The following is a 25,117-nucleotide window of genomic DNA, read 5'->3' as shown; positions in this document are numbered from 1 at the left end:
TTTCCTGTTAGCTTTGCTTGAATGAGAAAGAATTAAAAAACAAACATGTTCAATACCTGTGCTGAAAATAATAAACTATTTGAGTAACGTTTTGGAGAATTTGTCTTTCTTGTCATATTCACACACTCACCATCTGCCCTTCTTCTCTGTCCTGCACACATAAAAGCACAAGAGTCACGAGAGTCTCTTAAGGATGTAAAGACATGGTTAATAATGACGTGTGTGTGTTTTTATGAGAGTGCTGCAGTGGGATAAATGTGTGTGTGGTTTGAGGTTTACAAATGGGCCATTATTAGACCACTTCTGGGTGATGAGGCACAGTAGATGTTACTGTAAAGACTAATGGACTAATTTCATTCATCTTCTTCCTTTATCTAATCCAAAATTACATTATGATTCTCTTTTTCTGTTTATCGCTCTGGTTTACTTCCACTTTTTTTTTTATCTCAGACATTTATGTAATTCCCTGTATTTCTTGCGCTCTCACATACTGTACATTTTAGCACTGTTTCACTATAAACTGTGACCAGTGCGCTAATCGATCAGCTAAAGAGCCTCTTAATGGCTCTGACAGTGATTCACGAGGGAAGATAGCTGTGAAGAGAGACCACAGAGAGGAATTGACAGCAGTTAGCCACAAAATTTGATGTACTAATTTAATCACACAAATCAATATAATGCATGTAATGGAAATGACATAATATGATACACAGCGCCATGAAGTACTCTATCTCTCTGAATGTTTCCTCTGGTCACTCTTTAAAGCTGTAGCTCATCTGTGGACGATGGATAAATGGTTTTCTGACTACTATAACAGTGTTTGTGTGCATGCGTGTGTGTGCATGTGTGTGTGTGTGTTTGTGCGCGCCAATGCACTCAGTTCTGTAATTGTGGAACAGGAAAAAAGAAGATAATGTCACTTCTTTAAATGAGTTGATTAATGCAACTGGGTTAATGAGGTAGCTGGAGGATGATTTCTTTTTAATATGTTCTCACATTTATCAAGGATAACATGTCTTTGCAGTATGTGTGCAGCCAGTTTGCTTAGCTTAGCACAAAAACCAGGAACGTTGATTAAGCAAGTTACAAGTTCACTTATTAACATATTATATTTTATTCATGGGGGGTTTATGTACCAGACTATTTGTTGGCTTGACAGATCCAGACATGAGAGCGGTATCAAAGTAGAAACAACTTGAGAGGACATCGAACTGTTTATGGTTGACTAGTTTAACAGAAAAGCCAGACTGCTTCTTTCTCCTATATCTTGTAACATTGCCTTCAGAGTCAACATTCATATGTCTTTTTATAGAGATGAGGTCGGCCCAATCATCTTTCCATTGAAAAGGTCTATATAGAACGTGAATTTTGTCCTTTTTTTGGGTCTTTTTTGGTTTTAATCTAGCACTTTATCATGGGCAATTAAGTACTTTAAATTCAAGCACTTTATTATGTACAGTCAGCAATAGCATTGTGCACTTTACCAGGCATTCTGCAATAATAACCAGAGTTTGTATGTGCAATTGCCACTCTATATTATATGTTGTTTTACTGCCGGCTCTGTCATTGTCAAGTTTTGTTGTTTTTATGCTATGCCTTATTTTCTTCTGTTATATTTTTACTTGTTTTGATACCTCTCACTTTCTCTCTTCTCTTTCTCTCTACCAATGGGACACGGGATGCAAATTAGCCACCTGGCTACAATCCAACACATATTTACATGTAAATGTTCATTCATATGTTCTGTCCCATTTTTAAAAATAAACAAATAAATACAAATACAAATTCACGTCCTAGAAGAGAATTATATCTCGATTGTGCATTGACCATAAATATATTAGTTAGCCCGCTACAACATTTACAGTTATTTGCAATGGCAAGTGTACACGTTAAAATGGCCGCCACTCTTGACTGATGGGAATGTCCGTTCTACTGTCATTATATTTCCATGGGTATCAATTTTCTCATCTAGCTCACAGAAAGAAAGGAAGGAAGCGAATTTCCCAAAATATTGAACTCTTCCTTTATTGTTTGTCTTGTAGCTCTGCTGTCTTCCGTGTTGCTACACTCATTGTAGCTATAGCCCAGTACGTAAAAACTAACACAGAGGATGATAATGTTGTCAGGGTGTACCATCCTAAAAGTGATGAGTGATGTGAGCCCGAACAATAATAATAATTTCTCTGATTCCAGTAATCAAATGGCTTCGAAATAATGTTTCAACATTTCAGGAGCAGACAGTCAAAAAACCATCAATGCAGCCAATGCTTCAGCTCCGACTCTCTTTCCTCCTCTGGGGTTAATTTCCCGGGATGGCCGGACAGAGAGCCATTACGAAGAGACAGTCTGCTGCTGGTCAGTGTGAGATTGATGTGGGGTAGGAAGAGGAAGAGGAGGAGCACAACATCTCTGATAATAGCTGGTGAAAGAATATTTAAGTCCAGCAACCAAATTGCATCAACACAACTGGTGTATAATCCAGTTGAGAAAGACAAAACAACAGCGAGGGGTGAACTTGATCTATTATCATTTTGAACGGTGGTGATGTGGAGAGGAACACAGAGAGGCGCTTTAAGTGCCTAAATAACTGAAGAAATCGTTTTAAGAAAGAGTCTGTGAGACTTAATGCTCTTGCAGTTTTAGGGTCCCTGTCTGTGCTTCTTCCCTGTGTTCCTCCTCTTCAGAGCCAGTATCCAGGCAGGGAGAGCAGACCGGCGTGCTGGTGCTGGTGCAGGTGCAGCCGCTTCCCCTACCGCCGCCTGCTCCACCTCCCACTCCTGCTCTATCAGAGAGTCCTCCTCTGCTCCTGAATCCTGCTCCGAGTCTGACGCCTCCAGGTCATGCTCTGGCGGCGCTATAAACACCACCTCCTCTGAAAAGTGGACCTGCCGGTTCTCCTCGACTCGCCTCTGATCCAGAGGAGGATGAATAGATAAAGAGAAAAGGAAAGATAAACAGAAATTGGCAAAAACAAAATTGGTTATTATTTAATTTTATCATTATGAAATATCTGTTATTTCTGAATAATAGATTCATGGAAATAACTATTTAATTTAGTACTTATTATAATGACATTTGCAGCCGTGTTTAGTTAACTTAAGATCTACAGTGCAAGACATCTTCAACCTCATGTAGCTGCAGCTTCTCCCAAACAACAATAAATTATTAGCTGTATCATATATGAATCTATTGTATGCAGTTAGAATATAAAACATAAGCATTCATCGGTTTTTTTTACAGCTTAAATTAATACAGTCGTCACGCAAAGGCAATTAAACTGCAACTTTGTGTCTTTGTTTCTTTTTGTTTTCTGTTTCTGGAGCAGTTTCACAGTTGCATTGTGGGAGAACAGTTTCAGCAGCACACTCAAAAATATGATAAAGACTATTTTGAGTGTGCTTTATTCACAGTATATCACACTTCAGACTCAACATGCTTAGATTTATAATGTATTTACACCACAAGGAGGCAGTGTGAGACACAATCCAAATAAACCCACCCTTTTTGTCTCTGTTTCCATTGAGAACTGTGAATCCTGGGACATGGAGTGCTTGAGGACACCCCGGGGAGCAGGAGCAAAAGGAGTAAATGGAGAGAGAGGTTTAGGAGAGTATAAAGGCACAAGGTCATCATGTTGTGACTCTCCTGTCTCCTCCATCACATGGTTGCTTGTTCGTCTCAGTGAAGATATGGACCCGACTGTGAGAAGATAGACAAGCGAGTTGACTTTCCAAGAACATCAATTCAGGTACATCAGACAACCTCTCAACTCAAATGCCTCAAACATGTGATGATGAAGAGTATGAAGTTGTTCGGACCTCTGTCTGCCTCTTTTCCATCACTCATTTCCCCAGTTTGAAGCCTGTCGTCTCTCCTCTCAGCTGACTGATGCTGTCTCTTTCTGTTGAAGTGGACTCTGCTCTTCAACATTGAGTTGTCCAGCATATCTGCAGGCTGCAAAAAAAACAACAGATAACAGGTTGAGAAGCTCACAAGAGAAAGTCAAATTCATTAGAAAATGTGCTTATGGGTGTTTTCATTTTGGTTCCTTTTTTTTTTTTAAATCAAATTGTTTCTGGTAAAGATCCCATAAAATCATTTCATTTTGAGAACATGTTTACATACCTTAATGGTAAAAAAAAACAAAAAAAAAACAACATTATTTTTCTCATACTGTCTGTCTTAATATACTTGTCTTCACCCTCTGTCTAAAACATTTCTTTTAGCGCCTGTCTCTTTAAGACCCCACCCAAAAAAGTCCAGTCTGCTCTCATTGGTCACCGTTTCCTGGTCTGACGCATCTGAGCTTAAAACGGGCTGTGTGCATTTCTCTGTGGATTGAACGTTTTGATACTTTCACAGTATTTATATAGCACCTCAACCTGCTTTATAGTTAAAAAAAAAAAGACATGGAAATCCCACCTTTTACAATATGGGACCTTTAAAATAATGAATTATGCATGATTCTTAAGATCTAACCTCTACAGACGAAGGAGGTCTATGTCCATGCTCCATTGGTTCTGATTGAACAGCCTCACTGTTAGTATCCCGTACCGTAGCTGGTTTTCTTTCTGAAACGTCCATGCTGACAGGTTGGAAAGCATCTGGCGATATTTGTGCCATGCTGAAATCTAAATCTGGTGATGCCTCAGTTCCCCTGAAGCTCCACCGGTTGTTCACACCTCTTTGTTGGTCCAAAATCAGAGATGATGGACCGCTAACATGAGGATTTGGTGGGATTAGGATTTCTGGTGGTTTCTGATTGGCTGAGGCGACTGATTGGTTGGGGTTTAGGAACTTGGCCCACTCTTGACCCGTGACGATCTCCTCCAGCAAGCTAAACGAACCCAGGCCAAACTCACAGTCACTGGTCAACCTGGAAAAAGAGAAGGGATTCTTTAAAGTGCAGCCCATGACGTCACCTCTGCCTCACAGTCAGGAATTACAAACCAGACATGCTTCAAATGTACGCATAACACTTTGTTTCATATACTTTATATGCTTTATATATGTGTGTGTGTGTGCGCGCGCATGTGTGTGTGTGTGTGTGTGTGTGTGTGTGTTTCTGTGCTTTATGCTGGATATAATTTGTATCTTTTTTGCTTTTTTGGTGAATATTCGGACAAGTGGGTGATGTGCAGGTTGTTTTATGTCAGAAAAAAAAAACACAATCCACTCCACTGCAGAGAATAGTCTGCAACAAATTCACTGTTTTACTCATTTTTTATTTCAGTGTGCTAAAAACTACAGTTGAAATAAAGGAAACTATGTATTGTCTGTGTATTGTCCCTACTGTCAGTGCTGGGCGTCCTGTTCAGTGCTGGTGTTTGTTATTTAGCCTGTTACATGACATTGCATGAACGCAGTTATTTCAGCAGTAAATATTCATGTAACACAAACTCAGGGCTTCAGCTCACATTAACTGTGTTGAGTTCAGACATAAAAACAAAAAGCCTGCCCGGTTCAGGTTGGGGCTCTGTTACAACTCTGTGACTTGGGTCGGGTTCGGACTGAAATAGGCAGCCTGAGCCGAACCCTACTGTATATACTCTCTGTACACCACATGTGTGTATTAATCGAAGGCTGAGACTAGTCCCCAACAAATGTTCTGGTCACTCCTGTTTGAGTCATGTTTGTGAAAAAACTCCAGCATCCAGCTGTTTGGGCGAATAAGTGAGCCTTTTAAAAAAATGAAACTACACATTTGTGACAATTTTTTTAAAGATTTACATCTTCAGTCAGAATGAATGGGATTGGTCCATGGAGGATCTCTGTGCGCAGGTATCTGTTTGACAACGTTTCCTTTTATGGCATTTCTGTTGTGCACTGCAGTTGTAAAAAATCACATGAAACTTAATGCACCACAAAGCTTTGACTGCAGATGACTGATGACAGACGCTGTCAGTGACAGGGGTGTGTTTTGGCACATCAGACCACAAATATCAGCCCAAACTAATATCACAGCTGCTGTTGGTAACAAAATACCTCACATATCTTACCTGTGTCGCTGTAGGGCTGACTGTGAGAACGTTCAGTCGTGTGTCATGCCGTCTTCAGTACTGGTTTGAAATTTTTTACATTTTTAGGACAATTAATTGGTAAATTACCTCATATATCCTTCGTTAGTGCTGTCCTCTGTGTGTGTAGGAGGGATGTCACTGGGATCACTGCTGTTGGGTGAATGGAGGGTCCTTTCTTCCTCTGTAGTTGGTGTGTTGATCCGATTTTCTGCTTTCAATGGCTGGTTTTGAGGTGAAATCTATAAAGTAAACATCTTGCGGTTTCACTTTTCAGTTGATTTTTTTAAAATTTTGACAGTAGAAATGAATGAAAATGCACTACTCACTTCAGTCCCTTGCTCACTCTTCCGGTCTACTGTCCCTCCTTCCTCTTTTACCTTTTTGCCAAAACTCCCTGGCCTGTCCTTCCATCTCTCCCTGATCTTCTGAGTCCATCTCCTTGGTTTGCTCTCGGACGTTCTCTGCCTCCTTCTCCAGCTGCTGTTTGTCGGGACAACCTGCATGACTTTACTTTGTGCCAAAGCTCCAAAATCTCCATTTCCCATATGTGAAACGTCATTCTCTTGACTTCCTCTGTCAACATTTGCATCTGTGGGCTTCAAGGACCACACATAGTCTTTGGGCGTAAAACTCAGCTCCTGGTTCTGTCCCAGGCTTGTTGTGTCATCTTTATTACCAGGGAAGTGCCTTGTCATTGCAGAACTCCCCAAACTCCCCCTTTCCCCGTCAGTCCCCTCAAAGGAAGTACTTTCAGCATCCTTAAGTGATACAGCAGGAAACAGCTGCCCCGTTCCTGTTAGGGTGATCCCACACTGTCCCAACACCCTGTCCTCACCCGTGTCACCCTCAATGTTGACTTTCTGGGAGGGGAAGGAAATGAGACTCCTGTCCGCTTCACAGCCATGACCTGGTTGCTGTATTTCCCCAACTTTGAGGTCTAAGTTACCGTCCGCAGAAGAGATCCCAAACTCTTTCGAGGAGACACCATTAGAGGTAAACTCAAAGCCGTTTATAGGACTGTTGTTTGCTTTCTGGATGTTGGAGGCTCCTTTCTCTCCATCTTGCCCCCATGTGGAAGCATTTTCGGTGGGTACAGGTGTGAGCAGATGTGCTTGGCCCTCTTTTCCAGGCTGGAGCTTCAGTCTCTGCAGCATGGACTGTAGCAAGGCCTGAGTGTCTTTTGGATCATGTGAGTGAGACATCTAGGAACAGAACTGCTGTGTATCAAATCCTGAAGTCAACAGTGAGTGCATGCAAATACAACAATATATTCCACTAAACAAGGACGGATCTCTCACAGTCTTATGTAACGTGTTGCTTTAAAAAAGACACAGGAAACAATTACAAAAGAAGTTAGCGGCGAGTGAATCATGTCACCCCTTAAGACTCCTGTGATGGCTGTCTGCGTCTGTTTTCATATTCCAATCTTTGTCCATTATCTTCTTATCAGTTTCTCAATGCAAGTATCAAGAAAGGTCCATCTCTTACGGTTTAATTTCCTCAGCGAGGATAGAAGTTCTTCTGTTTGCTGTTTCTCATGGAAGTTTCACTGTCATGCTGGCGCCACTCCTCCATAATCCACAGACATTTCAGCAGTAGTCGAGCCAAACACACAACTATTCCTGACTTTCGTCCCCTCGTGTGTGTCTCTCTTTCACCAAACGTCTGTGGTTTCAGCACACAAATGTTGTTTGAGTCACACCTCTTCAGAAACAGCCGTTAATATCAATGGTGATAGGAGGAGAGAGACGGTGCACTGCAACGTTCCTCAGATTTTACACCCTGAAGCAGAAAAACGAGAAAGACCAGTGAGGTGAGATAATTATGCACTAACAGTGACTCTCCCTCTTTGTCTCTGCCCATCTTTCTATCTGCCCTTCCTTCCTTCCTTCCCATTTCTCTCCCTGGCTCCCTTGCTCACACATGTGCACACACCCTCTTTCTTCCCGCCATGACCCATGAGTTGTAATTACAGGGCATTTAGTGAGCAGCTGCTATTTATGTTTCTTCAGAATGAAAGAAATAAGAAAATGCCAACATGACCTTTGGAATAACCCCTTTTTGCAGGAACTCTATGAACTCTATGTCCTTTTTCTCTGAACTACAAAGCAAGTCTTTACTGTTGTTGTTGTTGTTGTTGTTGTAGTTGTAGTTATAAAATATAATGGTTTTATAATCCAAACATGACACTTTACTGGAGACTGGAGATACAAAAAATGTTTAAAATTGTGATCAAACAGGAAAAACTCCAATGAACTATCATATTACCAAAGAACAGATATTATCTTATATTATACCATAAAAATATCAACAATTATCATCATAACCATAATGATCTTAATAATAAAACAATATATGTGCGAGCAGTGCATGATTGTCCACCCAACCCCTGGTAGCCCTATCCCCCAAAGCTATTTCAGTCAAAAGCAACTGGACTTGGTTATTTGTCTAGGAAGACGTTTCACCTCTCATCCAAGAGGCTTCATCAGTTCATGTACGCATCTGACCAGGCTGGGACTGGTCCAACAAACTGGTGGGGAGATCCAGGCATTTAACTTCTCACAAGGGCTATGAAACCCTTTGTGCTCCAAGTGCCAATGACTGTCAATAGAGTGGCCGTCGTTGGTGGGAAGTTGGTTTCGGATTCGTTAGTGCTCTATTGAGTCTTGATGACAGTCGTTGGAGTCACATGGGGCCATTTGTGAACAGTTGTTCTTTGAGGTTAGATTGTTGAATCTCCTGGGAAGAGATGAAAGGGCAGCATTGTAAATTGCAGATAAGTGGTGTCTCAAACCTCCTCCTCTGTTAAGCGATGGTTTCTCTACTTTTGCATAGATGGCTTCTTTTACTCGTCTTTCAAACCATCTGTCCTCTCTGTCCAGGATGTGGTCCTCAAAGGAGTGGGCTTTCTTCTTGAGATGTAAGTGGACAGCAGAGTCCAGGCCTGAGGAGTTAGCAGCATATTGAAGTAAAATAAGTACAAACTAAATAAGTGATAAGGAGCGATAAGTGATAACAGTGTTAAAAGTGTAGCAGCATTTCTTACTGAAATAAGTTACAGTACAACTAATAAAGTGATGTAGTGATGCTATAAAGTGATATAAACTGGGGCAGCAGTAGCTCAGTCCATAGGTGACTTGGCAGGGAACCGTAGGGTCGCTGGTTCAAGTCCCTGTGTGGACCATGTATGGAGCGTAGACTGGTGGCTGGAGAGGTGCCAGTTCATCTCCTGGGCACTGCCGAGGTGCTGTTGAGCAAGGCACCGAACCCCCAACTGCTCGGGGCGCTGGTCACTGGCAGCCCCCTCGCTCTAACATCTCTCCTTAATTGGATGTATAGGTCCTGTCTGTGCATGTGTGTGTATTTCCGGCCTGTGTGTGTGACATGATTAATTAATAATAATAATTAATAATAAGAGTGAAAAAATTCAATTTCCCTGTTGTGGGATAAATAAAGTAATTCTTCTTCTTCTTAAACCATTTGTCCTCTCTGTCTGGACATTGTTGTCATCAAAGGAGTGGGCTTTCTCCTTGAGATGTAAGTGGACAGCAGAGTACAGGCCTGAGGAGTTAGCTCTGCGGTGTCAGGCTTGGAAGGAGAAAGCCCACTCAAAATGTTTTCAAGGATTCCCGAACCCTGCATAAAGTACTTCAATATATATAAGAATTTGTATTTGTCGACCATAATAATCCCATATCAAACATTTGCATAAACGGTCATTTACAATGAAGCAGATAGAAAGTCTTTTAGAAACCCACTGCGCATGCGTTGTCATACCACGCCCCCTTTTAATTCCTCCCTCTCTGATTGGTCAACACTAAGGAAGCGGGTAATGGCGGCGTAAACAACGCAAAGGAAGACCTCTAAGTGGAGCCACTGTTGAAATTAAACCGTAAAAATCTAATATATAACTAAACGGAATATGTTTTCGGCAGCAGGGGGGATTCTGCTCGGCATGCAACATATTAAAGCCCAACTGACTCACTTCTTTGTGGTTGTTTAGCCTCAAACTTCGGCTAACTTTCAGCCCAGTTTGCCTTAACTTTACGAAGAAAAGTAAGTTTGCAGAGATGGACTGCGTCGTGACAGGAGCAAACGTCAAAGGTAGCAAATATTTCCTGTAGTTTTTGCAAGCATACCTTCAAATACAACATTAGAGCATGACAATACGTATCTGTTAATAGTAATTATGGTGTGTATGTACCTTGCAGTGCTGGCCAAATCCATCCAGTCTCTGTCCAGGATCGGCGATGAGCTCTATGTGGAGCCTCAGGAGGACGGGGTGAGCTGCTCTGATGTTGTCTAATGCACCAACGCTTCCTCCTGCCATGCATGTAGTCTTGTTGCTTCCTGTTGGTGCACACTTTGCTTCAGTGAATGGTTATGTACTCATTTGGGTTTTTTCTCTCTCTCTCTCTTGTAGCTGGCCCTGCGGTCTGTGAACTCCTCTCGGTCGGCATATGCTTGCTTCCTGTTCGCACCACTCTTCTTCAGCAGGTGCAAATGCACAACACTTATATTCATTTTTATGTGTACGTGTATGTGTATGTGTGTGTGTGTGTGTGTGTGTGTGAGAGAGAGAGACAGACAGACAGACAGACAGACAGACAGACAGACAGACAGACAGAGAGAGTGAGTCACTGAACATCACATTTGTGTGTGTCATTTTAAGGAGTTTTAAGCCAACTTTCCCTCCCATTTGTTGTGCAGGTACACCTCCACAAGTGGGCACGCCTTCCGCTGCAAGATGGCGATAAAGGTGTGTTGAGAGAAAGAGATGAGCTGTCATGTTCAATGCATTTACATGGACTGTAATCTTCTGTGTTCCCAACCCTATTTCTATGACATATACTCCAAAATCCTGTCACATGAGCTCAAGTAATCCTTCATCAACACCACCTCTCCTCTGATATTACTGCAGTATGTTTTTTTTCTTACAAGGCAGTTATTCTGGAGCTGTTTTAGTTTAGTCTGGTTTTATTTGCTTTCTTTTGTCACTGGGTTAGGTCAACCTTGCGTGCATGCCACCACTTTAACATAAGGCATGTGTTCATTAGGATTCACTGATGCTGCAGGGCTCGACTGTAGCAGTTGTCAAGTTGCCCATGGCAACCATTTTGAGGAATTGGCAACCAATTCTTGGCCTGTGGTTGAAAATGTGCATCCCTTAATAAATATTTGTAAATATTTGTTGCATTAGTGATATTTAAATGTTGGTGTTACAGTCCGAACCGAAACCAGAAAATTGCACGTGTGTTGGTGCATTTAAAAATGTCAGACTAACCCGTCAACAATTGCAAACAAATGGGCAAAGAGCTGACAAAGAACCAGATAAACCGAAACTAAATGAAAAAAGGACATCTGTAAATGTTTGTGTCTTTTATATCACACTTCTATTATTATGCTGATGTGTAACTGAATTGTATCTTAATTACTCAAAGTAAAAGGTAGCTAAAAATGGCAACCATCTTCACAGTTTTTGCAACCAAAAGCTGATGCTTAGTGTTGAGCCCCGAATCTCTCAGGCTCAGTGTTCAAGGTTTGTGCCTAATGTAACTACCTAATGTAGCCGGTTGTTTATTAGTTATTGTGTTTTGTGTTAAATATACTAAAGATCAGCATCACAGCCATTTTTTTACCAAAACATTTTATTTCAAAGTAGCAGAGGTTGCTATGGCAACTACAGTAATTTGACCTCCCTGGGGTACTAGTACCTCTGATCCAGTTTACATGAGTCAGAGCAGAATCTAATGAATAAATGAATCAGAGTTTCCATTCTCAACTTGTGTTGCTAGCCTGATGGGGCCTTGTTATCTTTGTGCAAATTTTAGCAAAACCTCCATGCTTCCTTTAACACCCCTTGCAGTTGTGCAGATCAAAGCATGGTGCAAACATCTTATCATCCCAGTGCATATGATCTTAAAGTCTGTTTTCTTGTGTATGATTATGTTGTTCCCCTTCTTATGTTCCTCTGTGTGTGAGTCAGAGTGTGCAGGCCGTATTCAGGTCTCTGGCTACTCTGGAGAAGACGGTGGAAAAGTGTCACATCGAGCTGGATGAGCAGAATAACCGCCTCACCTTCACCCTGCACTGCAAACACGGTACCTGAGCTTCCCTTCCTACTTAGTCTACCTCTCAATGACTCACAATGCTTTACACAGATGATTTCAAAAAGGATTACATCATATTTATACTAACATATTTTAGTGATTGTAACACATAAAACATTCATCGCACTGTACTCAAAGTGTCTGTTGGTATTTTCTCTGCAGGCCTCATGAAGACACATAACCTGTCTTTCCAGGACAGTGAAAGCTTACAGGCCGTGTTTGATAAAGACAGCTATGCCAATGTATTCAGATGTCATCCCAGGTCTGTGAAATCTTTCTACATTCTTTGCTATTAAAATAATAGAGAGCTGATCTTTCTTTCTTTTTCAGTCTTGAACCCTCTGTAACACCCCTGTGTCATGTCCAGGGATTTTTAAAGCTATTACTTTTATTTTACTTTTATTAGATACTTTTAGACGACAGTTGGTTGATTGAATTAATAAAGAAAAACATTTCCAAGTAAAGGTAAATGATGTAGCTGTTGTCAAAGAGGAACCTGCAATGAGGCCAATGTCGACTCACCACGTTACCAGAGTGTTACATTGGTCCAACTCCATGAATAGTGTGTGTTTTGTTTACTTCTTTTTGTGGTTTCTCACTCAAAGCTCACTTTTTGTTTCCTTTTGCTCTCAGGTTGCTGGTGGACACAGTTGTGCACTTTCCTCCATCTCTGGAAGAAGTGACTGTGTTAGTGAGTGATGAACGGATGTGGGTCAGGAACCATGTGGAGGAAGAAGCAGGCAAGTCTTTTTTGACCCAGAAGTGACAAACATACTTAATAATCTTTAAAGAGCTTGTGAACTGTGTTCTACAAAGTCATAATTCACAGTTTTTTTAAACTAATCTACTCAAGGAATTTATAACTAAAAAGATCATAATTTTAGTGTGACAAAACATACGGTACTCAAATCCAACCAGGGTTGTTTTTTGTATACAGATGTTTCAAACACTGTATTTAGTTAACAGACCAGTAAACCAGAAAATGTAAAACTTTCCATGATAGAGGAAAAGTAAATGGAAACACAAACATAACATGGGCGTTTTTAATTATATTTAGTAATCCCACAGCCCCAATGAGTCATTGTGTTTTCATAGGAGCTTTGTGTTACAAAAATAACATTGTTATTATGTTGCTTAATGTCATGGAGAAATAATGGACAAAGAGGAAAGAGGTTGGATTTGAACCCAGTGGTGCCCTTGTGTGGTAGAAAGACACAACAGCAGACTTGCACTGTGTATTCTTGCCTGTCATTGGGCAAATAACTTTTCAACTCTTCAAGTAAACAGAGATAAAATATAACAGTATAAAGTTTAATCAAAGAGTTGACTTCTTCCTGATTTTGTCATTATTCACTTTTACTATTCTTTCTGTTTCTCTCAGACCAGTCCAAGGCCATGCTGACCGAGCTGTGCCTGGCTTCAGATGAGTTTGACCATTTTGCCGTCCAAGCTCACAACAGCGTCACCTTTTGTCTAAAGGAGTTACGGGTGAGACAGGGGCCAAAGGGAGGGGTGAGAGAGCAACAGAAAAGGAGGAAGTCAGGAGGGAGAAGATTGGGACATTTACCAAAGAGGACAATTTGACATTTGTTTAAATTTTTATCAGATAATATTAATTTTGCTGACACTTGTATCCAAAGTGACTTAAATAGGTGCATTCACCCTTGTGGATAAAATCCAAACCAAAACTATTCTTAAGCAGATTGTAATTTTCTAAGTGAGTCTCTGTCATTTCTCCTCCAGGGTTTGTTAGTGTTTGCAGAGTCTACTGGTCTCCCTATTTCTATGTACTTTGATGAACCGGGCAGGTACACAACCTCATACTGATGTTAGTTAATCACATGTGTAACAACGATGTACTGATGCTTACATTCCCTATGTGTATGTCAGCCCTATAGTGCTTTCAGTAACAGACAGTGTCTTGGAGGGGAACTTCGTGCTGGCCACGCTCTCTGATGACCCCAACCTCCGCAAAAACAACACCCAACGGTAAAAACTCCAACAATATTGATCGGCATTGTAGAAAACATTGTGATAGGCTGCTCTTTTCCTTTACAGCTAGTTTTAAAAAAAAAAGACTATTGAATTGGTGAAAAAAAACAGTTTTGCCATTACTCTGCAGAGATGCCACGATGACTGTGTCTAGGAAGCCTTATTTTTGGTTGTTCTCTGGTACATCTTTCCAGCTGTAACACATTTTGTCTGTAGCTTGGTTTAATTAAAGTTTGGTAATAAAGTCTCATTGAATTGACAGAAACCGTAATTTAGTCCTCGAAAATCTCTAAAAAGAGGAAATCTTACAATGAACCAGTGTCATAAATGTAGCGCCTGTGAAGAGTTTGACTTGAGTTAGTGAATTTTAAGCACTTCACTCATAAATGCAGCACGGTTTTGTTGATTAACATTGCCTTGCTGGATCAGTATTTTTTTTCAGGCCTTCTTATATTTTTCACATTAGTTTTTGGGGGTTTCCTTTTATTCTTAGGGCTGCAGTCGTCAAGACTGGCAGATCGAGTTGACTCAGTCAAATTTAGAATGTTAACAACTCTCACGCCCCTTCCCTGCTAATCCAATCCAATTCAACTTTATTGTTAAGCACTTTAAAAACAACCAGTGTTGACCTGTTTGACCACTATCACTGAGCTCCTCTGCTCTCTTCAATGGAGTGCTCGTCAGTGCGTGTGCACCAGATTCCTGTGACCGCGCCCGTGTCTTCTCTCATCAATAAACGGCATTGCGTACATGCTAGATGGAGGTAGGCTGGCTAATTTACTCATAGATAGCAACTGCTAATGTCATTTAGCTATGCCTAGCTTGAGGCGTGTTCCTGTGATATTGTAAAATGCACAAGCGGGGAGGGGAGATCTGAGGCGTGTGCACAAACTGTGCCTGACAGTCAGCTCTGTGCTCAGTGGACAGGAGGATACGGGCGATGTCGATTTTTGCAAAATAAACAAAAGGCTCTAGGTGCATGTAGAGGCGTTTTTTTTTCTAAAATCGGATGATTTATGTCGTTCAATCGAAGCATAGTGTCTGTTCCAGTAAATATGATCAAACAAATGTTGCCAACTGGGACTTTAACTAACTAACTAACTATACTACTATATATATATATTGGATAAAGATATACCGTATAACATGATACAGCGTGTTTTCTGTCTATATGAAATAACCACACGGTAAAGCCTGTTTTTGTATATGGATATACTTGACACATGAAAAGTAATTTGCAAATTTTCTCAAGAACTTCAGTGATAAATGAACAAAGCGTTCAGTGCTGAGAGCGTCATCAAAATTATGTTAATATTTCCACACAGCAGATATAGAAAAATATATATGACTGACATTTTTATATCATTTTGACAATATCACAGGTCAGAGAATTTGACCGTTCTCTTTCTCTCTCATGTCATATTTCTGCTCTTGTCCATCTCCTCAGAGTGCAAGTACCGCCGCCGCCTCCTGATGACTTCATGAATGATGATATAGACTCCTACCTCATTGCCATGGATACCAGTATTGCGCCAGGTCCGTCGGCTACGGGTTCAGCCACACCCCTGTTAGCTAATTCCATATGTTCAAAGCAGACGGCTGTAGCCAATCACAGGACAAGGCGACACAGTGAGGAGGAGGAGGAGGAAGATGAAACAGCCGAGTCAGGCAGACCACCTAATAAGAAGGTGTGTTTTTTTTTCCACATTCATAAGATCAAAGGCTCAGAATGGAAAAAACTGTTAGATAATGTATAACGGAAGTAAATGAGACAGAATGGATATCCAGATTAACAGCTGCCTATTTGCATAATAGCACAATGTTTTTAAAGTAATTGATTTTAGATTAATTAAATTTCACAAAATTACCCATCTAGAGGCGTACAAGATTAATCCAGTTACAGACATGTACGACTAGGCTTAAGGTAACAATTGGCCGGATAGAAGTTGCATTACTGACTTGTGTGTCCCATTTAAACTCAAATATGTTGTCATAATATTCCTCTCTGTTGTCATTTCTCACAGTTCTGTTCCTTGTTCTTTGGATCGGTGCTTCCCCCGTCCTCTCAGATGACCACTCAACCAGTGGCAAGTCAGGAGGTGTTGGCCAGTGACAGCGAGGATGACGTGTAGTGAAGTAGAGTGATAGACTGATGGATGTGAGGAGGCAGATGGACTGACGTGAAAGTGTGTGTGTGTTATTTGACTTTTACACACATGCCACCTGCAGCACTAGAAAAGAAATGGACACCTTGAAAACTTATTTTCCATTTTTTACCGAACCTCTACAAGTGTTGTACAGTGGATATATTTTTTTTTACATGGGCAAACAATGCAAAGACACTTCACAGCACAGAACTGGAGGCCCACTGCTAGTGTATTCTAGTTTTATTGGATTATAATGTTAATGGGGGATCTAGGATTATGTGAAACTCGACATGAAGCACTTCCTGTCTACTTCCGTTCAACGTCTGTTCAGTTTGTGATCAAGGTGTAACAAAAAAAGCTTTCTAAATAAAAGAAACGTAATTTTCAAAGTATGTAAACATTATTTATTTAAATGTATTTACATGTCAAGAGCTTCAAGTATGAAAGGTTTAGGATGAGGGCTTTCCGCACAACAGGAACACCGATGACACAGGATGTGGCGGTTTGAATCACTCAGTGAAACAAATCTGATAAAAAAGATTTATTTTTATGTCAAAAGTAAGACTGAGCAAAAGAGGCAGAGTGTCTAAGCGTCTGTGATCCCGTCTTTGCAGGTTGACTCACCTCACTGCTCCTTTTCTCTCCTTGCACCTGGAAACTCTTCCCCCTCGTCTGCGGTTTCCTCCTCTCTCTCTCTTTCTCCTTCCCCAGCTCCTTCTCTATTTTCTTTCTCGACCTCTCTTCCTCTTTCTCCCTTCTCTCCCTTTCCCTCCGCTGCCTCCTCCTTTCCCTGGAGCTCAGTTTCTCCTCCACCTCTAACTTGACCGGTTTCCCTGTTCCATCGCTGAAGTCCTGAATCAAGATTTTGGGGACTTCCATTTTGGGCTTCCCCTTGGCCTTTTTGGACTGCTCTCTTCTCAGTCTGTGGAAGAGACTGAACCGTTTAGGGAGGTCAGGTGGCGGCTGCTCCTGCTGTACCGCCGTCCTCTCAGTCACGTCAGGAGGAGCTTGAGTTAGGTTTAAAGCTCCAAGACTGGATCGTAATTCACTGTGTTTAACGTCAGGGAGTTTAGAAGTAGACTGTGATTGGCTGTTTTTCTCTGGCATGGTGAAGAGATCTTCAGAGAGCCTACGTGCTAACCTGGACTCGCGGGAGTTGCCAGACTTTCGGACGCAGCAATCCCCAGAAGTCCTGCTGCAGAGAAGCCCGGAGACCTGTGTCAGACCGCTGTTGTTCCGCTCAACCTGCTCTCTTATAAGGTGAGAATCTTTTTCTTGGTCTTGTGGGTTACCGTCAGTATTTGGAGAGTCTGTCCGATTAGTAGAAACAAAGACATTGTCCTCTTCTACGGTGTTTTCTCGAACAGCTTCTTCCTCCTCCACTGCGCCCATAGTGACCTGGGTCGTTGGTCGTCTGGGTGCAGCTTTCTCAGAGGTACTCGTTTCTGCTGAACTCATCTTTCCATCAGGCTCCATGTTGACATCAGCTACTTCAGCCTGTGTTGTTGAAGTCGTCTGCTCCTGTAGAGGTGCAGTCGTGTCAGGGGTCTCCGTTTCTGTCGGCGTTTCGTCTGCTTGTGTTGGATCACTGTCAACCTGTGCCTCTGAGTGTGCAGTCAAATATCTCTCTTCTTCCTCCTGCGTAGGTTCAGGTACTGCATCAAACTCTTTCTCGGATGCCTCACTTGACTCTGTCAAAATGTTGTTTGCAACTGGTATTTCTGCTTCAGTGTCTGTATCAGCTGTTAAGTCGATGCCTTCTTTTGGTTGGAGGCATTCAGGGAAACACAATATTAACTTTACTGCGTCTGTCTCTGAATCTGTTTTTACTATTTCAGCTTCCAATTCCTGTGTAGCTGCATCCCCCTCTACCCTTTCTTGGGTCTGTGTCAGTTCATCAGTTTCTGTCTCTGTTTGGGTGTGGGACTCTTCTTTTATGTCTGCTCTTGCTAATGACTCAGTGCTGTGGTGCTTTCCTTCAAAGGCATCTCCCTGTGTGTCTGTCTCTGTGATCACTTCCTGCTGTTGCGTCTGTGTCTCTGTTGTCGGATCTTTGGCAATTGGAGCTTCGACTTGACTGTCTGTCTCTGAGCTTGTCTCAGTCGCGTCCACCTGCGTCTGTTGCGCATATTCAGTTTCTGTGGTCTCCTTTGCTTTCACGTCATCCTGAATCACCTCTTCCTCTGTATTGGAACTCGGGTCGACACTTTCTTGCATCTCGCCTTCTGTGTTTTCATCTACCACAGTATCTTTCTGTATCTCATTCTGATTTCCGTCTGCAGTAGCTGTATGTTCACTTTCTGAAACTTGTTTTTCTGTCTCTTTATTTGTTTCTTTCACCTCAATTTCCAGGTGCTCACTTTCGTGACTCTGCTGTTCCAGGACCTGAGACTGGCTGTAAGAATCCGGCTCCTCTCCCTGTTTGACTTCAGCAGGCCGAAGAATATTTTCAGCAGTCAGACCTTCGGTTTGTTCTGTCTCCATATTTGTTTCCTCTGTCTGTTCTGAAAGCACTTTGCTTTCTTCTGTCTCTTTGAGATGACTTTTCTCCTTCTCAGTGATTATTGTTTCCGCTTGTTCACTCCGTTTTTCCACGGGCTGGATGTCTTTCTTTTTAGGTTCTTCTAAATGTTCTTGCTGTTCAGTTTGTTTCAGCTCTCTCTGTTTTTTACGTTGCTCTAAAACTACGTCCTCCTCCTCCTGAACGCCCTGCACCTTCTTGAAGTTTAACTCGGTCCAGCTGCTCCAGTCATCCTTTGCTCCCATTGAGAGATGCCTGACTATTTTTCTGCCGCCTTCCCATTCACGTGTGCTCGCCTTTCCCCCTTTCCTCCACCTCTTGTGAATGAGGGAGGGAGACAACGAGAGAGTGGAAGCTGAGCGAGCGAGAGGGACAGACAGGTTCCCTTTCTCTCTCTCTTTCCTGTCCCGCTCTTCCTCGTTTCGCTTAATCCTTGCCCACGCCATCCGGTATCCTTGGCAGCGACCTCTGGGGTCAAAGGTGGATGACGGTTTGTCTTTCCTCCACTTTTCTAACTCCTTCTCTGTCTGCTTCTCCAGATCTCTGGCTGACAGCTGCAGCGAGCACACCTGAGAAAGTAAGAAAAACGACGGTCTTACTTTTGTTGTACTGTTATTTTCAGAATTATAGACAAGATGTTCCCTCATTTGGTGTTTTAAAGCTCCCATATCATGTCCATTTTCAGGTTCATATTTGTATTTTGGGTTTCTACTGGAACATGTTTACAGGATTTTATGTTTGTGCGTTTTTCCGTGTATTGAGCGTTTTGATGCTTTCACAGTATTTTACAGCACCTTGACCTGCTTTATAATCAAAAGATACATGGAAGATGAGAGTCCAAAATTTTCTCCACAAGGTGGGATAGGGTTGAAATTGAGTTATTGCGAAGGCCATAATGTGATTTGAACCATTTTCATCCTAATCACACTTTTTATTGAACCCTTGTGCATTGTCATCCTGGAAGACACCACGTCCACAAGGTTTTAACTGTTTCATTATAGAATAAAGGTAATTACAGAGTATAATAAGTATTGATTTGCAGTGATGCTTACCTCCGAGGGGACAAATGGACCCAAACCATTAAGCATCTACATTTAGCTTCTCCTTGAATTTTGACTGTGGTACAGTTTAAACTAACCAAATTCAAGGTTCACTTGAATTCGGAAACTGTTAGTTTAGTTAAACTACTGTGTTGTCATGTTTAAAAAATATATTTTCCTCATTAACATTAGTAAGAAAAGCTCTTGTTTGTTTGTCTACCTGCTAACTGATTAGTTTTCCAGATTTTCACAGTAGCTACTCTTCATTCTTACCTCTGCTATGAAGGCGTCGTCTTCCTCTTGGACCTGCTCCTTGACACCCCTCAGCTTCTCCAGAGTCTCCATCTGGCCTTGACACAGCTTCCTCTGCTCGGCCCGGCCTAGCACCCGGCGTACCAGCACCGCTGCCACCTGGAGCAGCACCCGCACCCCTGTCGGGACGAGAGGAGAGGTAACCTTGGGCAGGCAGATAGAAATGGATGCCACATCAAACACATCATATACTGTAAATTATGCAACAAATGACTCTGTAAATGGCTGACAGTAAAGTTCCTAATGTTTTGCAAAGTAGTGCATTTTTAGACATAAATTATTAGCTAATGCATATTTATGAATATAAATCATAGTACAACACACAAAGCAATAAAGTATTTATATGGTTGACTACAGGCAACCTAACTAATGTTATTCTAATCAGGTGAAATAAGATTATTGCCTCTAAGAAATAACATGTTTTTCCTTCCTTTCATTTAGTTTTTATGACCCACGTCAACCTATATGGAGGACGTACCATAGCAGAAAAAGAGGTCCCAGACTCGGAGCAGTGTGTTGAAGGGCAGGTGACGTGTGAAGAGACACATCAGCCAGTCAGTGGCGAACATGAGGGGCTCCACTCCGTGGTTCTGCAGGTGTTTGTGTGCAGCTGGACAAGTCCTTTTCAAGACCCAGTTCAGCATGGCTGCATCAAACAGGACTCCCTCCTACAGAGGTACACTCGCTTAGACAGTTCAGGAAATCAGATGCAACTAATAATTGACTTCAAATTCGGATTAAATCAACAAAAATCAGCCTTCGAAATTCAATTGACCTACCTACATGTAAATAATTTGTTAAGTGCAATGTCAGGTACATTTTGTATGCATGTGTACATGGGTGCAGGTCCTCACCAGCAGAGGACTGTAGTATCCAGGCAGGTATTGCTCACTGATCTGCACCAGACACCAGAAGGCCTCCTGCCACGGTTACATGAGTTAAGACGGCACATGAAATGATAATAATTCAACATAAAATGTCACAGTTGCTCCTTTTATGTTTTGGACAATAATAAGTAAACCAAATTGTGTGTAAGTGGGACAGAATGCCAATATTTTTAACAGAAAGATAAAAGCAGCACTGGTACAGATTTAATCTCTGAAATGGGCTTTTGTTTTTTGCCAGTGATTATCTAAATCACCGAATTGTTTCTGAGATGCGTTTGCAGCTTCTTTATTTGACAGAAAGGTTTACGTTGTTATCGATTGCTACCTCAGCGGGCATGTTCATCAGCAGCACTGCAGCCACAGGCCCCTGTGCCTGGCAGTAACCCTCCTCTGGCTGGTACTGAGTGTAGGCTTTCAACACCCGGAACAAACCACGCTGCCTGCACATAGACACAGGAATTAGTCACACTACCCACCAATTTAAATGACATGAGTATGTTTTGACATAAAAAAAAATCACCTATGACTAGGAAGACACAGAAAAGACAGGACTATAAAAATGTTGCAGTAGCAGCTGAGGCATACTGAAGACTAAAGACATTGTAGGACTGTCCTGCAGCTATCGGTTTGTCAACAGAGACAAACAAAAGGAAAAATGTCTCTTACCCATGTCCATCCTTGGAAAGAAACATTTCATGGAAAGGGAACTGTCGGTCCAGGTCTCTCTCAATTACATCCACCCAGCTCTGCAGAGCGGACTGTGAGTCCAGAGACTAACGCACACAGAGACAAACAAGTCAACCATTTACAATCACTAGACTATTTGTCTTTAAGATAAGTGACAAAACAAAACATAATGAAACATATTTATGTACCATATGCAGTTGTTGCTGCTGATTTCAAAGCTCTTACCAAAGTGTGTGTTCAGTTTTCTTACCTGGTAGAGGTTTTTGTTGTGGTTCATCTTGTCTGTAGCTCCACACAGCAGAGGCCAGCACTTAGCTCTGAGTGAGGCTGGGATGCCTTTCTGACACTGCTCTTTGACCTGAAGGGGCGTCCGTAACACACACAAAATCAGCTCAGAAAACAAATGAATACAAGAATAAACTGTTGTCAGTGAGAATGCTCAAGAGCACCAATATTACCAAACACACTGCGGTTCATTCAAAGTCTTGAAAGTTTGGAAAATACGCCATTTTATGTTTTCAAGTCAGGAATATGCTTGAAATCGAATACACTCCTTAAAAAATACTTGATCTTTCGACATAATCTGGTGTTAATTGTTTGTTCCATTTGTACAATTACTCATGTAGACAAAACATATTTTAATATTTGAAATGAAACAATCCCGTCGCTTTGTTTATTTGACACAGAGAGGACCCTAACACTGAATGAGAACGTTAAAGAACTGAATGAGTTGCCATGAGCATTGAACTTATTGTAGATATTTTGTAAATAGTCTTCTGGGATAATCTTATATTTTGTTTATTTGATTCTATTTGGTATTTGAACAGATACTGCTGTACTCGCTGTTACTTGCAAACATGTTTTTTAAATGAACTAAAAACTGTTCTTTAATGCCATTTTAAAAAATTAAAATTAGTTTTTTTTCTTCTGTTTATTTGTCATAAACTAGATAACAGCAGGTTTTTAATGGGGGCGTAAGCACCACGTCCTCTGTTGATTCCTTACTCTGGAAATGAGCAAGAATTAAATCATCATCATCAAAACACACAATCAAACGTTATATGAACATCTGGCAAAATAAAGCTCAATGGAATTCAGCCATTATTCATTTCATATTGTATTTTCTTACAGCGACTTGTCAAAAATGTCTATTGTGGAAAAGACGGGACACACCTTACTGGTCTTCTTCAACAACATGCGATCCCATTGGCTAATGATGTTTATCCACTTGGTCTCCCTCTGCCTGACCAACTCAGGTGGCGGGCCGACACTCCTGACACAAAACAGCACACAAAATCACCAGGTAAGTGAAATATATATATATATATATATATATATATATATATATATATATATATAAATAATGTGTTTGTGTCATCCATTGACTGAACACTATCAAGGCTCATTAAACAGGAGACCTTTAAGTCAGAGTGCAGAGTTGCTGTTTGCACTTTTGTGTGTTGTCATTATAGAAACGCAGCACTCTGAAAAACAAGACAGGAAACAGGAAAACCACACGACAGCAGTGTGATGTCTCCACGGCAACAGGTCAGGATGTTACCAATGGGGTAAGCCTGAAGACGGCAGGTAGCAGTTAGTTCAGCTGGACTGATCCTGCATGTACACCGATTAATCTGGCCAAGACTTATAGTTTCATTTTTGATTAAATGTTTTGTAAATAAGGCGTCATTTGATTCTGAAAGAGTCTGCTGGTATCTGCAGGTAAAGGCGCTCAATATTCACAAAGTTTGCAATCTCTGGCATGGATTTTACACCCTTCTACAGAATTATCCACATAATTACCTGCAAACAGGACCTATACACGTGCATTAATGGAGAGATGTCACAGGGGGTTGACTGCCCATGGTAAGGGGCCCAAAGCTGTCAGGGGTCTGGTGCCCAGGAGGCTAACTGTCACCTCTCCAGCTTTCAGTCCATACTTGGATCATGCACTTCCAACAGGCCCGACACAGCTGTGTGTTAAAAGTCTGTCCTGCTCCAAAATTATTCCATCACACAAGTTAAAGCCATCATGAATGACACGCCTCTGCAGAACTGATTAACCATGCATGAATATTTTTTGCCAACATGTAGGTTTAATGCACTGGTTTATTGAGCCGTCTCCTCATCTAAGATCACTGTAAAGTTCAAACTTTACTTTCTGTGTGGACAAGGCTTTCTTTCGCTCTTTAGCATAAAACTTTTTTCTATCGTTTGGCCCACAGTGTATGTTTATTCTCAAAAAAATGACCTGTTTATTGTCTATTGACTGCATTTTACCAGTCGCAGCAGTGGGTTGATTGCCCAATTGGCTCTGTGTCTTTGATAAAAGCGCTGGATTAAAATTCTGATCGTCAGATATGTTGTCTCTGTAGAAATATGCGGTCTTGCTTCCAGAGTATATCACACAGCCCCTTAAGAAAGTCAGTTAACCTGTGATCTACTAATGGGATAGATATAATAATCTTAAAGTGCAGAGAACAAGTGTACCTACTTTTGATAACAGTGAGGGGTTATTGACAGTGCCGTAAAAACACACAAGCACAGATGTGGGACTACTCACCCGGCTGTGGATCCGTTTGTCAGGATGAAGCCAAAGCGGTCTGTCTCAGGCTCCAGGCCGACCTCTGACCCTGCATCAGATCCAGAGCCATCCTCCTCACTGAAGTTTCTCTGGGCTGGACTCGTTGAACTTAACATCTTACTGACAGAGAAGAGGTGGCTCTCAGTATTCAGCATGTGACTGTACTCTATCATCATGATTAAATGAAGCTGACGTGACTGTCCATCGCCTCCTAAATGTAGATTTATCAAAGATGTTGAATACCTTAACCCCATCCAAAAACACTGCTCTGACTGGGGTATGTTAAGGTCGTAATTGTTAAAAACAGGACATGCCTTACTGCTAAATAACACACTTAATAATGCCTCTTAAATCCAAACCACGCTTACGACTGGCTCAGTGTAAAAAAACTACCAAAAAAAAAAAAGCATTTAGTCGTAGTTTAAATTAACTTTCTTCCATCCAACTATAGACTTAACCACAACCACAGGGGCAGTTGTCAGATCTCAAAATATATCAGTTTAAACATAATTACCTTTAACATTTCCGTCATGTTTGATCGCTCGGGTGTTGGAAGAGGTGAAGTGTGAGCTCCTCCAGTGATGAGGAAGACACACTTCCTCTCTCCCTCTCTCTCTCTGTCACTCTCTCTCTCTCTCTCTCTCTCTCTCTCTCTCTCTCTCTCTCTCTCTCTCTCTCTCTCTCTCTCTAACTGCATGATGCCAAATGGACTTTTTTATGCAAAATAGTCTTTTTTTTAGCTGACAGGGAAGTGATACTCAGCTGCACAAATATGATTTATTAAACATGACATCAGAGTTATTGACACATCATGTAT

General features: G+C 41.4%; 3 protein-coding genes across 4 annotated transcripts; 1 reads left to right on the top strand and 2 right to left on the bottom strand.

Moving 5' to 3' along the window:
- Positions 1-740: 740 nt before the first annotated feature.
- On the bottom strand, positions 741-10,314 carry LOC310948134 (uncharacterized protein). Of its 2 annotated transcripts, none has more exons than XM_083915155.1 (8): positions 10,225-10,314; positions 6,347-7,802; positions 6,108-6,259; positions 4,683-4,876; positions 4,480-4,571; positions 3,819-3,954; positions 3,500-3,699; positions 741-2,909 (listed from the first exon to the last, which is right to left on the bottom strand). In XM_083915155.1, exons 2-8 carry the CDS (start codon positions 7,220-7,222, stop codon positions 2,640-2,642), a joined length of 1,920 nt encoding a protein of 639 aa, XP_083771281.1. In that variant the 5' UTR covers positions 7,223-7,802; positions 10,225-10,314; the 3' UTR covers positions 741-2,639. The 2 variants fall into 2 exon arrangements, with proteins under 2 accessions (XP_083771281.1, XP_083771280.1); XM_083915154.1 differs by having other exon boundaries at positions 4,480-4,876; positions 6,347-7,222; positions 7,509-7,802.
- rad9a (RAD9 checkpoint clamp component A) lies at positions 9,881-16,995 on the top strand. Its single transcript, XM_083915173.1, has 12 exons — positions 9,881-10,124; positions 10,232-10,302; positions 10,444-10,517; positions 10,731-10,779; positions 12,007-12,121; positions 12,293-12,392; positions 12,764-12,870; positions 13,512-13,618; positions 13,874-13,938; positions 14,021-14,119; positions 15,570-15,810; positions 16,147-16,995. Exons 1-12 carry the CDS (start codon positions 10,091-10,093, stop codon positions 16,252-16,254), a joined length of 1,170 nt encoding a protein of 389 aa, XP_083771299.1. The 5' UTR covers positions 9,881-10,090; the 3' UTR covers positions 16,255-16,995.
- On the bottom strand, positions 16,719-24,873 carry tbc1d10c (TBC1 domain family, member 10C; the record flags this gene model as incomplete). The annotated part of the gene is made up of 11 exons (XM_083914969.1): positions 24,815-24,873; positions 24,280-24,420; positions 22,890-22,989; positions 21,967-22,074; positions 21,696-21,802; positions 21,355-21,469; positions 20,997-21,062; positions 20,621-20,810; positions 20,104-20,261; positions 16,894-19,359; positions 16,719-16,730 (listed from the first exon to the last, which is right to left on the bottom strand). Exons 2-11 carry the CDS (start codon positions 24,414-24,416, stop codon positions 16,719-16,721), a joined length of 3,459 nt encoding a protein of 1,152 aa, XP_083771095.1. The 5' UTR covers positions 24,417-24,420; positions 24,815-24,873.
- Positions 24,874-25,117: the final 244 nt, after the last annotated feature.

The sequence above is a fragment of the Echiichthys vipera genome (assembly GCF_963691815.1).
Source record: "Echiichthys vipera genome assembly, chromosome: 6".
Classification (NCBI taxonomy): domain Eukaryota; kingdom Metazoa; phylum Chordata; class Actinopteri; order Perciformes; family Trachinidae; genus Echiichthys; species Echiichthys vipera.
Note: the sequence above shows the minus strand (reverse complement) of the source record. Positions and strands in the feature narration are given on the sequence as shown.